Raw genomic sequence first — 12977 nt, 5'->3', positions numbered from 1 at the left:
CACTATCATATGCACTCATACACCTATACAGACACTCACAGTCTGCCACTCATCCATGGAGTTACTCACACACCTAGTCAGTCCTGTAAAGAATCAATGACACTTCCATTTTCTTGTCTATACAGTTAAACATAGAGCACCTTACATTTTCAAACATATACTAACACATACTTACCTTCTTATACAATCATTGATACAAGTACAGATTGATCTGCACAGAGTCACACACCTCCCAGCTAGCCACACACACACTCAGTCTCCCATACAAATACTTGGGCAATCAATCAATAACCCATATAGTTACTCATATAGCTACTGATCAACACATGCAGCAGTTTACAGAACAACAGACATAATGATGCACAAATTAAGACAGTTTAGTCACTAACCCATGCAGTCAGTGAGACACATTTAATCACTCACTCATACAGTCAGTCATGCACCTACTAAATCCTTCGTCCAGACACTTACACATCCACTCATTCTTCAATATGTAAGACATATTTAAACTTTATAGAAACAAAAAATCACTGGATGTTGTTATCAGTGATGTCATCAGTGATGTCATTTGAGATGTCATCAGTGATGTCATCAGTGATGTCACTGACCATGTCATGAATGATGTAATATGTGACATCATCAGCAGTGGATTGCGGGTGCGCGATATATAGTTAGTGCAACTAACTATATATGGAATTTCAATGGTTTTGTGTGAGTAAAATAAGGTTTTGTAAATGCTAATTCCTAACTATATATGGTCTATAACCTATGGTTTTTTCAGTGAATATATATATATATATATCACCACAGGATTCTGTATTCACATGTATATTACTCTATATGTCACCTTGTTTATGAATATTTCCCATCTTCTAAACTTTCTCCTGTTGCCACCTATCTTCAATCAGTCAGTCTTTTTGCAGTCATCTCAAGGAGTTCACATTTTCTGTTTACTTCACAGGTCTGGAACTGACGATTATCAACCTGCACATTCCAGCAAACAGGAAGTCTCACCACACTGATAAATACATCAGTAACGAGCTGATCCTGAGGAGAGGACAGCCCTTCAAAGTTAGCCTCACCTTCAACAGGGCTCTTAAAAGAGAGCGCATTGCATTCACTTTGGAGACAGGTACAATGCTCCTAGTACTTTCGTGTTACACATATGGCAGGGCTCTCTAATCTCCCAGGTCCTCGTGTGAGCTGTTCATTCTTTCTTACTTTCTTTGCATTTTGGGATTTGAACTCATCATTATTCCTTTATGAAATCTAGAATTCATGTCCCAGAATGCAAACCAAAAAATTTGTCCCGGAAGAGTAACTCACACATGGACCTGGGAAACTGAGAGTTCTGCAAACTTGCGTGTTAGTTAAAGTAACTAGCAGTATATGCTGATACCTTTCCTTGCCCTTTGGAACCGCAGGCACCGCACTTGATACCTCTAATTTCAGGTTTCATGGCGACAGGAGCATGATTAAAAGTTAAACAGGGCTCTATCATACATTTGTATTCTGTAGTGCCTATTCCTTGTCCTTTCTCTAGTTCTATGAAGGTATCTAGAGGCAAACAGTGGGGAAAGCCATCAACTTTGTGCTGTCATGAGGGGGTGGAGGAGGGTTAAGGGTTGTGTGATGCCAATTCAGTTCTCTCTGACATTTTCGTGCATCAGTATCAATGGTCACAAAGGAGCATTTTCCAATTTGCAGGTACTAATGGACAAGTAGTGTCTGCAATACATTTAGGGCCTGATGTACTAAGCAGTTATGAGGTTGTAAAGCCTGATAATAGCAAAAAGACAGGTCTTGCAACCGCAGTACTGCAAGCAGAATGTATCAAAGGCATACTGCGAGTGGGAAAATGCTTCCTACCTCGCATTGTATATGCAACACATTGCTGTTTGGCTGAAAGGAGTGTCCCCCCCTTTCTGCATCTCAATACCGGTTTCAATGGTTTAGTACCATATTTGCCATTGACTGTACACCAGCAACTGAAAGGAGGTGGTATCCAATCATAAAATAGAAGCTATTTCTCAGGGATAGCTTCTAATTTTCTGTATGTGGGCTGTCAACATTGGGTGAAGGAGATAATGGCCCATGCTCCTATCAAAGTCTCCCCAAGGAATGCATTTTTTTTATTGCAACCCTCTTAAGAGATTTGTGCAGATTGAAGAAAGAGCAGGGTTTCAGCAAATATAGGGATAGCTATCAGCGTCCCATGGTAGGACTCCATCCAGGATTCCTCATTCCAATCAGTGGGATTCACAAAGAGAATCCTGCCTCGTTAATATAGATCTAGCAAGATCCTAAAATTCTACCTAATGGCCATTTTGCACAGGGTGTACTGTCTTCAGCGCAAAATACGGGTCGTGTTGCAAAGCAGTTGGGGGCAGATTTACAAGGCCCTTGAACCACTTTTGCGTCCCTTTTCCCATGTTAAATGTGACACAAAAGTAGCGCAAGGGGCTTGTAAATCTGCCCCTTGATGTACAGAAAGATTGATTGCTTTAAAACCCATCCTTTGTGTACATTGAGTTCAAAGTTTCTACACAAGTAGCCCATAATGCAAACTCACCAGAAATCCCACCAATACCTTTCATTCACAGATGTGCTTAAAGCAAAACTGTTGCAATATAGATGTGATATGCTCAAAATATATCACAGACAGTGATACTTTCGTGATTTAATCTTATGAACATGTGCATAGCATTGTTTCATCTTTACCTGCCTCTTGCTGTGTTTTCACAGGGCCACAACCGGATGAAGTCACCAATACAAGAGCTGTGTTCCCTCTTTCAAGAACTGTGAAGCCAAATTCCTGGGGAGCAGTTAAAAGTGCAGGCAACGGATCTTCGAGATTCTTAGAAATCTCTATCTCAAGTCCGAGGAACGCCATTATTGGGCGCTACAGTCTGAGCGTTCAGATTTCGGAAAATAAAATCTCGTCCCACAAACTCGGGAATCTAGTGCTTCTCTTCAATCCTTGGGCTTCAGGTATGGTAAATCTCTGGGAAAACGCGTCGATTGTTCTTTGTTGATGTAAAATCTTATGTGAGTTTAACGTTTATCTGTTTGTATCTTTTATGTAATTCATGTATTCCGAAGTCCTTATGTAATGTAGCTGTTTCTATTGTAAAGCGCTCTGACACCTTGGGGTAAAGGTCGCAATATATAAAAACATAAATACATTTTAAAAAGGGACAACACTGCTGCTGAATTTAGGAGGGATTGTTTATTTAAGTGGGCAGGTAAAATGGCGTCTCTTCCATAATGAGTGAGCACGCGAGAGAATGAGTGAAAGATTGTATATTTATAAGGTGCAATAAGTGTAACTTGATGCCTCTGAGAAGTCATCCAGATATAGTATCTGTCTCAAATGAGGAGATAGTTCAGTAAATACAGAAAATCTACTTTTCCCTTTTAAAAATATTTGTGTCTGCAAAATTTCAATAAAGTTGTCTATCCCACTGAGGAATGTACCTGTTAATGGCATGTGCAAAGTAGACAGGGACTTCCCCAAGCAGATAACTTATTCAGTCCCTTAAAATAGATCTAGCCTTTACTGCTAACCACTCCCACAACAAGGAGTCTATGGCTCATTTAGGGTTTGTAGAAGGAGGAGAGCCACAATAAGCTGGTAAATCTTATACCCAACCAAACCCATGGTCCCCTCTCCCCATATAAAGACATCTTATACCCATCTAAACCCACGGTTCTTCCTCCCTATGCATAGGGGGAATAACCACAGGTCAACAATGACAAGACAGAAGTACTGATTTTCTGCAAGAGCACCTCACCATGGCACTGCAACTGGTGGCTGGCTGACTTTGGAACCAAACGTCCACCCTACACCCAAACCAGGAACCTCAGATTCAACAAAAGCAAACTGGACATGACCATACATATCAAAGCTGTCACTAAATCCTTCTTTCGCACTCAGAAGATTACGAAGAAGATCTTTAAATGGCTCCCAAGCAACACCAGAAATACTGTCACTCACTCCCTAGACACCACTGTAGTGTAGTTCCTATATCCCTGATAGGCTCTGCGCATTGGAATAACATACAGTATAGTTTTGACATAGGACTGAGGTCAGTATGTCTCTATTGAGTATGTTTATACTTAATTGTGTGTGTGCCAGCTAACTCAGAGGTCACTAGAAACTTTCTCGAATGAACAAGAAGGGATTAGTTTCTGACAACCGCATAAACATGACAACTTTGTTTCCCTTAGAGTCGGAACAATATCTTCAGAGTCGTGGAAACAATAGATAACTATTTCACTTAGTCAATCGTGCATGCTTCGTTTCTACAGAGGTGCAGAGAAATATAGAGACAGGCGTTTCAATAAAAAGGAGTTTATTGAACAGTCTTCTTTCTCATGCAAGAGATATGAACTGCTACAATCGTAAGACAGAATGCGAAGTATAATACGTACAGAGTAAACAGTAATATAAAATAATACTGTAATAGTATGGTCTGTTGCTATGACATATATAAAAATACATACATAAATAACACAGGCTAAAATACTCAACTGGTGCTTCTAAAATAATCCTACCCCAGCGTACCTAACCTATGTCTAGTATGAGGGAAGAAGTAGGTGCTGTTTTAGCTATAGTTTAATTTTGCCAAGAATTGCCAAAGGTTTCTCTAGGTTCTAATCAGCTCCATACTTTAGAGTGAGAGAGGTTGGTATCTCTTTCCCGGCACTCGATTTCCAAACACCCCGCAAGGGGATTCAGAAACACTGGAGCTAGATTCTCTGCAGGAGGATGACAGTGTCTAGTCAGTGCGTCAGCTTGGGAGATGACTTCCTTTGGGACTTGCTAAGGCGAGCTGCTTCGTGCAAGTAGGTAAGTCGAACTGCACCGAACCACACCATGCTTTGCCATAGCAAGTGAAGGTATATTTATACCTTGAAGGTGTTAAGAATGCCAGTATTGACTTAGAAGTCGGGCATATGAACATCATGAATGAACCCCTAAGGAATAGATGTTCATACATAATAAATGAGTTCTTGGAGCAATCAATATCCAGGCAAGGGGATGTCCCTAAAGCCTAAGAGTCTGATTTTCCAAGAACTCGTTGTGACGTAGATGAACAGATGGAACTAGCCATGCCTGTATTTGGGTAGCATGGACTATGCCTAAATAAGGACTGGATTTCTATGCCTATATATAGGGCAATGTGAAATACACCTATATAAGGGCATGAATCAGGAAATTCATACAGAATCTAAATCGATACACAACAACACTTTTTACTGGTTATACCAAGAAACTCACCAGAAAACTTCAAACAGCCAGAACTCACAAGCCAGGCACGGCCTCAGCTTTCTACAGAGAATTCACATCACACAACATCTCAGGGCGCTCCACTGCCTCCCAATACATAAATGCACTCATTTCAGACATCTCTCACACACATTCAAGGCACTATGGGGCTTATTTGCAAGCCTGTTGTGCCATCACTGCATCACTTTTTTGGACACACTAGTGGCGCAATGGGCTTGCACATATTTACAAGGCCTTGTCAAGTCACCCTTCATGACTCTTTATGGCCCTGTAAATATGGGCCCCTTTCACACATTACTCTGTGTGAAAGATGCATTCCATGGGTGTTTTTGAGGCTGTTCCAATGCAACATTCATGGCACTTGACTGATTCCCAGAATTACAACATTTTGTAAAACTGGGAATGCGCCAGAATCCTACTCCTCATGCAACGAGGAAAAATACTTTTATTTCTCCTCATTTCCTGCATTCTGCAGCACTCACAGAAAGATGAAAATTCCATTAATTATTGATTTTGTGCAGGAAGGTGTCCCTTTCTGCACACAAACAATCATTTTTACAGCACAGGCACCCTTGCAAAATGACGCACGGGGGGCTGCGCTGGTTCATTGTAACCAATTGTGTGCCAGTGCAGGGTAAAGCACAGGGATGCATTGTATTATTGTTCCCAAACACCTTTTTTCAAATGCATAGCATATTTTATGCCAATCAAGAATTCAATACTAATAGCAACTTTTTTGACACTTTTTTTGTCATACCAAATTTTCAGTTTTTCTTGAGTTGGTCCTGCATTCTTCTTTACTAACTTCAACAGTTGCTGTACATCAGACTCACTCCTAATCCATTTCAACATCCACACAAGGTGAAAACTGGTATTGGCTTTCCTACTTCTTAGAAGTTCAAGCTTTGAGACCTTGGTAGTAGAATGAGGTGTGGTGCCATAAAAACACAACATGCTACAGACAGCCTTTATAACAGCATTTGCCCAATACTCTGTTCATTCTTTCTACAAGGACATTGGTTTGTGGGTGGTATAGGGAGCTCTTCAAATGCTGACATCATATGACCAGACTCTAACTCTTTATTTACAAACTGGGTACCATTGTCAGAAAAAAATGCTCAGGAAAACCCTTGATCAGGAAAATTTCCCTCAGAAACTCCGTGATAGTACTAGCATTAGAATCCCAAAGACCATTCTGAAACATGATCTATCAAAATAACTATAAATCTGGAACCGCTTGGTAAGGAATCATATGGCCCCATGATATCTATACCCAATTTGACCCAAGGGCCAGGTGAACATTCTATAGGCATATGGAGTGGAATGGATGCCTTCAAACTTTTGTCAGCAGACATACAAACCACACATCTTTTCGCAACTTCCTCTATATCAGAGTGCATTCTGGGGCACCAAAATGACTCTTATATATGCCTCCTAGTTAGGAAGATCCAATATGTTCCTCATGAGCAATATTTATAATGCACTCCTTATGGTATGTAGGGGAATCAACTTGTCTGACCTCAACACCATACCATCCTCAAAAGAAATGTCATTGCTTACTTTACAATTTGGCTGTACTAATGGTGAGAGTACCTTCTATGTTGGCCAACCCTTTTGGACCAAATCTATGATTCGTTGCAAAACTTGGTCTTTTGACATAGCTTCTATCCTCTCTTCTTCTGAACGAACCTTTAGCTCTGGGAAGCTACAAGACAATCTTCAATAGCCTCATCCAACAAATCTGACAATTTTACATTTCCATCTCCATCATCATCAGACATACAGGGAAAACTTCGAAGAAAATATGTGCCTGCTGTTCCTACCACCAGGAATATGAGCAATATCAAACTGAAATTGCATCAATTTAATTGACAATCTTAAAATGTGACGAGAACAGCACTTCCTTCCATTTCCACTAAGAGTGTTAACTAACGGTTTATGATCAGTTTGCAATTTAAAATGCTTTCTCCACACATACGTGCACAACTTCTATATGGTCCAACAACACGCCAACAACCCCTTTTCAATAACAGAATATTGCAATTCCACTTCACGAAGAACGATGGATACAAAAGCTATAGTATATTCATTATTTTCATCCTACTGCGCAAGCAGTGCACTCACTCTGACTTGACTAGCATCAACAGTGATACAACTACGCAAATATTGGGATTACATTGTTTGAGAGCCTCACTTTGGCCCAATGCAGTTTTGATATGCTTAAAAGTCAACTCACACTTGTTACTCCACACAAATTTAGACCCTTTTTTAAGTAAATCATTGACGGGTCTGAACTTGGTGGAAAAATCCAGAATGAAACGTGAGTAAAACTTGCACAGACCCAGGAATGATTTAACCCCCCTCTTCTCAGAAGGAGGTAGAGCCACAAAAATAGAGTCCTGGGTGCAAGCCTGTCTTTTGAAATGACAGATCCAAGATATTCCACTTCATTGCAGTGAAACTTGCACTTCTTTTCTTCCAAAACCCACGGTGATCTATGAAAATTTGCAACACACATTGGAGAACAACATGGTGAGACTCCATGTCCTTGGTAAACACCAACCGGCCATCCTGGAAAATCAGAACATCCTTCAACATATTATCCATAACTTCCTGGAAAACAGAGGTTGCAGAAGCAAGGCCAAACAGCATCCTAAGATATTGAAAAGTGCCAATTTGAGAAATGAAGGCAGTAAGATGTGTAGGGTCCAAATGGAGCTCTACCTGATAATAAGCACTTGCCAACTCAAGATTAGAAAAAGCTGTAGATCAGGCAGTAGTTGCAAATAAATCAGAGATTTTAGGCAATGGAAGAGTACCCACCTAAATCTCTTTATTAAGAGATCTGAGATTCACACAAACACACAGCTCACCACACCTCTTGCGCGCCACTACTAAGGACCCGATTACGATCTCGCTTGGAAGGGCTACGGACCGCATCCGTCAAAAGCGAGGCCGACTCGCTGCCCCATTTTCAAAATGACTTGTACTGCTGTACGAGCGGGCAAGTAGAATGCATATATAGACTTGCGCTCCGAACGACTCATACATGTCAGCGATGCCTTCCGGACGACTCTAACATGGCTGAATTGTGCTGCGCCATGGGGCCGATTTCTGTGCTAGCACGTACGATGAACGCGTCTATCAGTTAAATAGAATATATATATATGTCGCAACCTTCGCCCGATGAGACTGCCGTCTCACCACTGTCAGTTTCCTCACAAACAGTTCTCAAGAAAGACGAACAGAACAGACCCAATTTCTTCGTGCATTTAGTGGTTTATTTTGAAAATATATATATCCAAATCCACACCTCCTCCGAAGACAAAGTGCGAGGCCACAGCAGGGAAACACGAGGAAACACCTTTATTCCATCACAGAGGTCTAGAGAGCAGAACCACCAGCCACTATCGGCGGATGCATTTCGGCAGTAACTTTAGCCTTCCTCAGGTGTAGGGCGGGTATCACAGATAAAGTATCTTGCCCTATGCTGATTGGTCGTGCATCGCTCCACCCCCAAATGTTAAATGCCTATCGTAGAAATCTCTGGTAGGTCACTCCATGTTCTGTGACTACCAGTCCCAGCATGCATAGTTGTTGGTAAGCACTTCTGGGCGATGTTGCGCAGTGCGGGTTGGTGCTACGAAGGTGTCGGCTCCCCGTGCCTCATGCTTTTGGAACACAATATCTCCTCAGGTCCCCAACCGTTCCAACCTGAAAGTATCCGGGTTTTAAATAAGCGGGGGCAAGGAAGGCAATCATTCCTAGCCCAGCGTGAAGCAAAATTGCCTCAACACCGCCTCATCTCGTCCCGGGCTGACAAGTGGGCTCTGGTCATTCCGGTAACCCGGATCCGCTCCAATGTTCCACAAACGTAGAAACCAGTGAGCCAGAGCCTGCTTGAAGGAACGGGGGCCTCGTGTGCGTGACACTGGAAATCGCGCTGTATATATATGCACACAAAGTCTTCTAGAAAAAAGGCTCGCACTCGGAGGTATAAACCAGTGTAGTTTTAATCGTTATGCTTTTCGTCAGCAAAACTGACTTGATCAGACAATATTCACACGATACAGGAGAGCATACATAGCAAATGAAACACAAAACGGACTGTGATCAAAAGTCAGTCGACTTTGGCGGCCATTACTGAATGTGCAATGTAAGAGTGAAATATACTCCATTCCTGAAATAGCATTAGTAAATGCTCCAAACACTAGTATATATATTCTCATTTCATCAACACGTGTAGTGAGACCATGAATTTCATAGTGAAAAATTCACAAAATGTAAGCAAATTTTCAAATTGAACATCACAGTATAACGATACAAATAATGTGTACATGTGTCATAGGCTCGACTTAGTGCTCTAAGTGTCAAGGCAACAAGGCAGTAATATTGACATATGCATTTCACGTATGAACAATAAAGTTAAACCACATTGAAGCCAAAACGGGAGAAGCTCATGCGCTGTCTGTCAAAATGTTGACACGAAAGTGACTAGAATGTCTGAAATTACTGGTGGGTAGTAAACAACTACTCTATTACCGGGCGGCATAGTGCCCAGATCGTTGTTGCAATCAAGTAAGCAATTCCAATTAATGTTCCCACTTGTACTAATGGTGGGACAGTAAGCTACTCATCGCGAGCGCATAAGCGATGAGTTAGAATGACAGTACAGAGGAGGATAACACATCTGATAGTTATCCTATACTGGATCAGGGCAATGAACTGGCATGGTGCAATGGGAGAGCACAACACAGAAAATGTACGCGGGATAGTGCCTATAGCCCACAGGCCAACATAATATCATTGGCTTCCAACCCACATGATATATCCTTCTGTATACTGCAAATGCAATCATTGTACATACGTCATATTATACAAGCATCATAGTGATGTGAGCAATAACACATAGAGCATAATTAGGCGTTTGACCAGATTACAGATAAAATCAAATGCACCCAACGTTCTCCTCATTGAAAAAAGTGCCAGAAGTGAAAAAAAACAGAGTAAAAACAATAAAGATAGAAAATATCTTATCTGGAGGTGGACCCACAGGATGGGGAAGAAAAGGGTAGGGTGACCGGAACGGATGAGACAGTCCGCAAAAAAAGTACCCTTCCTTTCCTCCTGTGCAAAGAGAGAAAATAAAAGAACAGTGATGTTAAAATTTGAGGTGTAATCCTATTACTTCATAATATTTAACCACATTGATAAAATCAAACACAAGTATGAAATTTCATAGAGTTAAAGTGAACACTGAGCAAGCAGATATACACACATATATAATGCATTATGTAAATGTGTACTTAATTCCTCGTCCAAATTTTGATGTTTGCGGAATTTGGTTTCAAGTTCCAGTATCCATCTTGATTCTCGTTTGCGCAAGAGTAAGGTTCTGTTTCCCCCTCTCAGACCAGTATGAACTTGTTCCAACACAAAATAACTGAGCAGGGAGCTATTGGATAGATGGAATAGTTCAAAATGTCTGCAATCGGATAATTTTTGTCCTTTTTGTTGATGGAACAGATATGCTCAAGGACTCTCTTTTTGGCCATACAGGTAGTGCTGCCAACATACCACTTTTGGCAGGGACATATGAGTACATATACACAGTGTGTTGTGCTACATATGAAAAATTGATTGATCTCTTTCGGCATATTACATCCTGGGATGGTCACTGTTGTTATCCTCGTGCTATTTCGACAAGCCTTGCAGTGTCCACATGGATAGAAGCCTTTAAGGATAGTAGCATTGGTGACAGATTTCGATGTTATGTCATTGCGTACCAGAATATCTTTAAAGTTGTGTCCCTTCCTGTATGTTATGAGTGGTCTGTGTCGGAAAGTATGACCAATAATGGGATCACTGGTAAGTATATCCCATTTACTGGCCAGTATTTTTTGTATTTGTCCTGAGTTCCCATTGTAGGTGAGAATGACTCTGTTGGATTCTTCAGTAGTGGAGTTAACAGTGCTACTGTCTGGTGCAGTGGTCAATGTTTGAACATGGTCCATTTGTTTGACTCAGTCAATGGCTTTACGGAGTACCCAGTTCGGACAACCTCTGTCAAAGAACCTTTGAATCATAGTATCCTTTTCAGATTCAAAGGCGGCGTCGGTACTACAATTCCCTCGTGCTCTCAGCAGCTCCCCGTAAGGGATACTCCACTTGAGAGTATCAGAGAGGCTGCTGAGAGCATGAAGCAACGTATTCCCTGCTGTGGTTTTGCGAAAGAGACTAGTTTCAATGGTAGCTCCTTGAGGTTTAATTAGTACATCAGGGAACTCTATGGAAGCTCTACTCATGTTGTTAGTCAAAGTAATGTTACATTTGTTGTTATTCAGCTCCTGTATGAATTCAGTAGCCTTATCTTCAGTATCAGTCCAAATTTTAAAAAGATAATCTATATAGCTAAGCCAAATTTTGACTTTGCCAAAAGATTAAGTCAGATTGGTATCAGCACGTATGTCTTCTTCCCATTTACCCAGAAAAAGATTGGCAAAACTTTGGGCAAAGCATGTGCCCATATCTGTGCCAAGGGTCTGCTTATAATTGGTGCCATCAAACATGAAAATGTTGTTGGTCAGGCACAAGTGCATCATTTCCAAAAGCATTTTCGTATGTTCTAAATACTCAATGGGTCTGTTCTTAAGATAGTGATGGCATGCTTCTATTCCCTATACATGATCGATAATCATATACAGGGAATTTACATCCAGTGTTATCATGAGATCATTGGTTTCCTATTTAATCTGTTTGAGTTTGGACAGGAAGTCTTTACTGTCCTCTACATGTGAATGTAACTCTACGACATAATCTAGGAGAAAGTGATCAACATACTCAATCAATCAATCAGGTCATTTGTAGAGCGCACTACTCACCCGTAGGGTCTCAAGGCGCTGGGAGGAGGGGGGGGGGGTGCTGCTACTGCTCGAACAGCCAGGTCTTGAGCTTCTTCCTGAAGGAGAGGTGGTCTTGGGTCAGGCGCAGATTGGTCGGAAGTGAGTTCCAGGTCTTGGCGGCCAGGTAGGAGAAGGATCTTCCTCCTGTTGTCGCTCTTCGGATGCGGGGGACGGCGGCGAGGGCGTGGTTGGTTGATCTGAGGAGGCGCTTGGGAGTGTAGAAGTTGATCCGGTTGTTGAGGTAGCTCGGGCCTTGGTCGTGTAGGGCTTTGTGCGCGTGGGTGAGGAGCCGGAAGGTGATTCTCTTGTTGACCGGGAGCCAGTGCAGGTCTCTCAGGTGTCCGGAGATGTGGCTGCGTCGGGGGATGTCGAGGATGAGTCTCGCCGAGGCGTTCTGGATCCGCTGGAGTCTCTTCTGGAGTTTGGCAGTGGTTCCGGCGTAGAGGGCGTTGCCGTAGTCCAGTCGGCTGGTGACGAGGGCTTGGGTGACCGTCTTCCTCGTCTCGGTGGGGATCCACCGGAAGATCTTACGTAGCATGCGCAGGATGTTGAAGCATGACGAGGAGACGGCGTTGACTTGTCTGGTCATGGAGAGGGAGGAGTCCAGGATGAAGCCCAGGTTGCGTGCGTGGTCTGTCGGTTTGGGTGCGGTGCCCAGGGCGGGGGGCCACCAGGAGTCGTCCCAGGCGGAGGGCGTGGAGCCCAGGATGAGGACCTCCGTCTTGTCTGAGTTTAGTTTCAGGCGGCTGGTCGTCATCCATTCGGCTACGTCTCTCATCCCT

The 12977-nt window shown here is 42.3% G+C and overlaps 1 protein-coding gene across 1 annotated transcript in view; it reads left to right on the top strand.

Moving 5' to 3' along the window:
• Nucleotides 1-12977, top strand: part of LOC144768421 (protein-glutamine gamma-glutamyltransferase E-like) — a 251930-nt gene that overhangs the window by 35424 nt on the left and 203529 nt on the right. Inside the window, exons 2-3 of the mRNA XM_078652064.1 lie at nt 962-1132; nt 2746-2991. Of these exons, the coding sequence (XP_078508190.1) occupies nt 962-1132; nt 2746-2991 (417 nt within the window). The remainder of the gene's footprint in view (nt 1-961; nt 1133-2745; nt 2992-12977) is intronic.

The sequence above is a fragment of the Lissotriton helveticus genome, chromosome 7 (genome assembly GCF_964261635.1).
Source record: "Lissotriton helveticus chromosome 7, aLisHel1.1, whole genome shotgun sequence".
Lineage (NCBI taxonomy): Eukaryota > Metazoa > Chordata > Amphibia > Caudata > Salamandridae > Lissotriton > Lissotriton helveticus.
The sequence above is the reverse complement of the archived record's forward strand: the minus strand, read 5'-3'. Positions and strand labels throughout refer to the sequence as shown.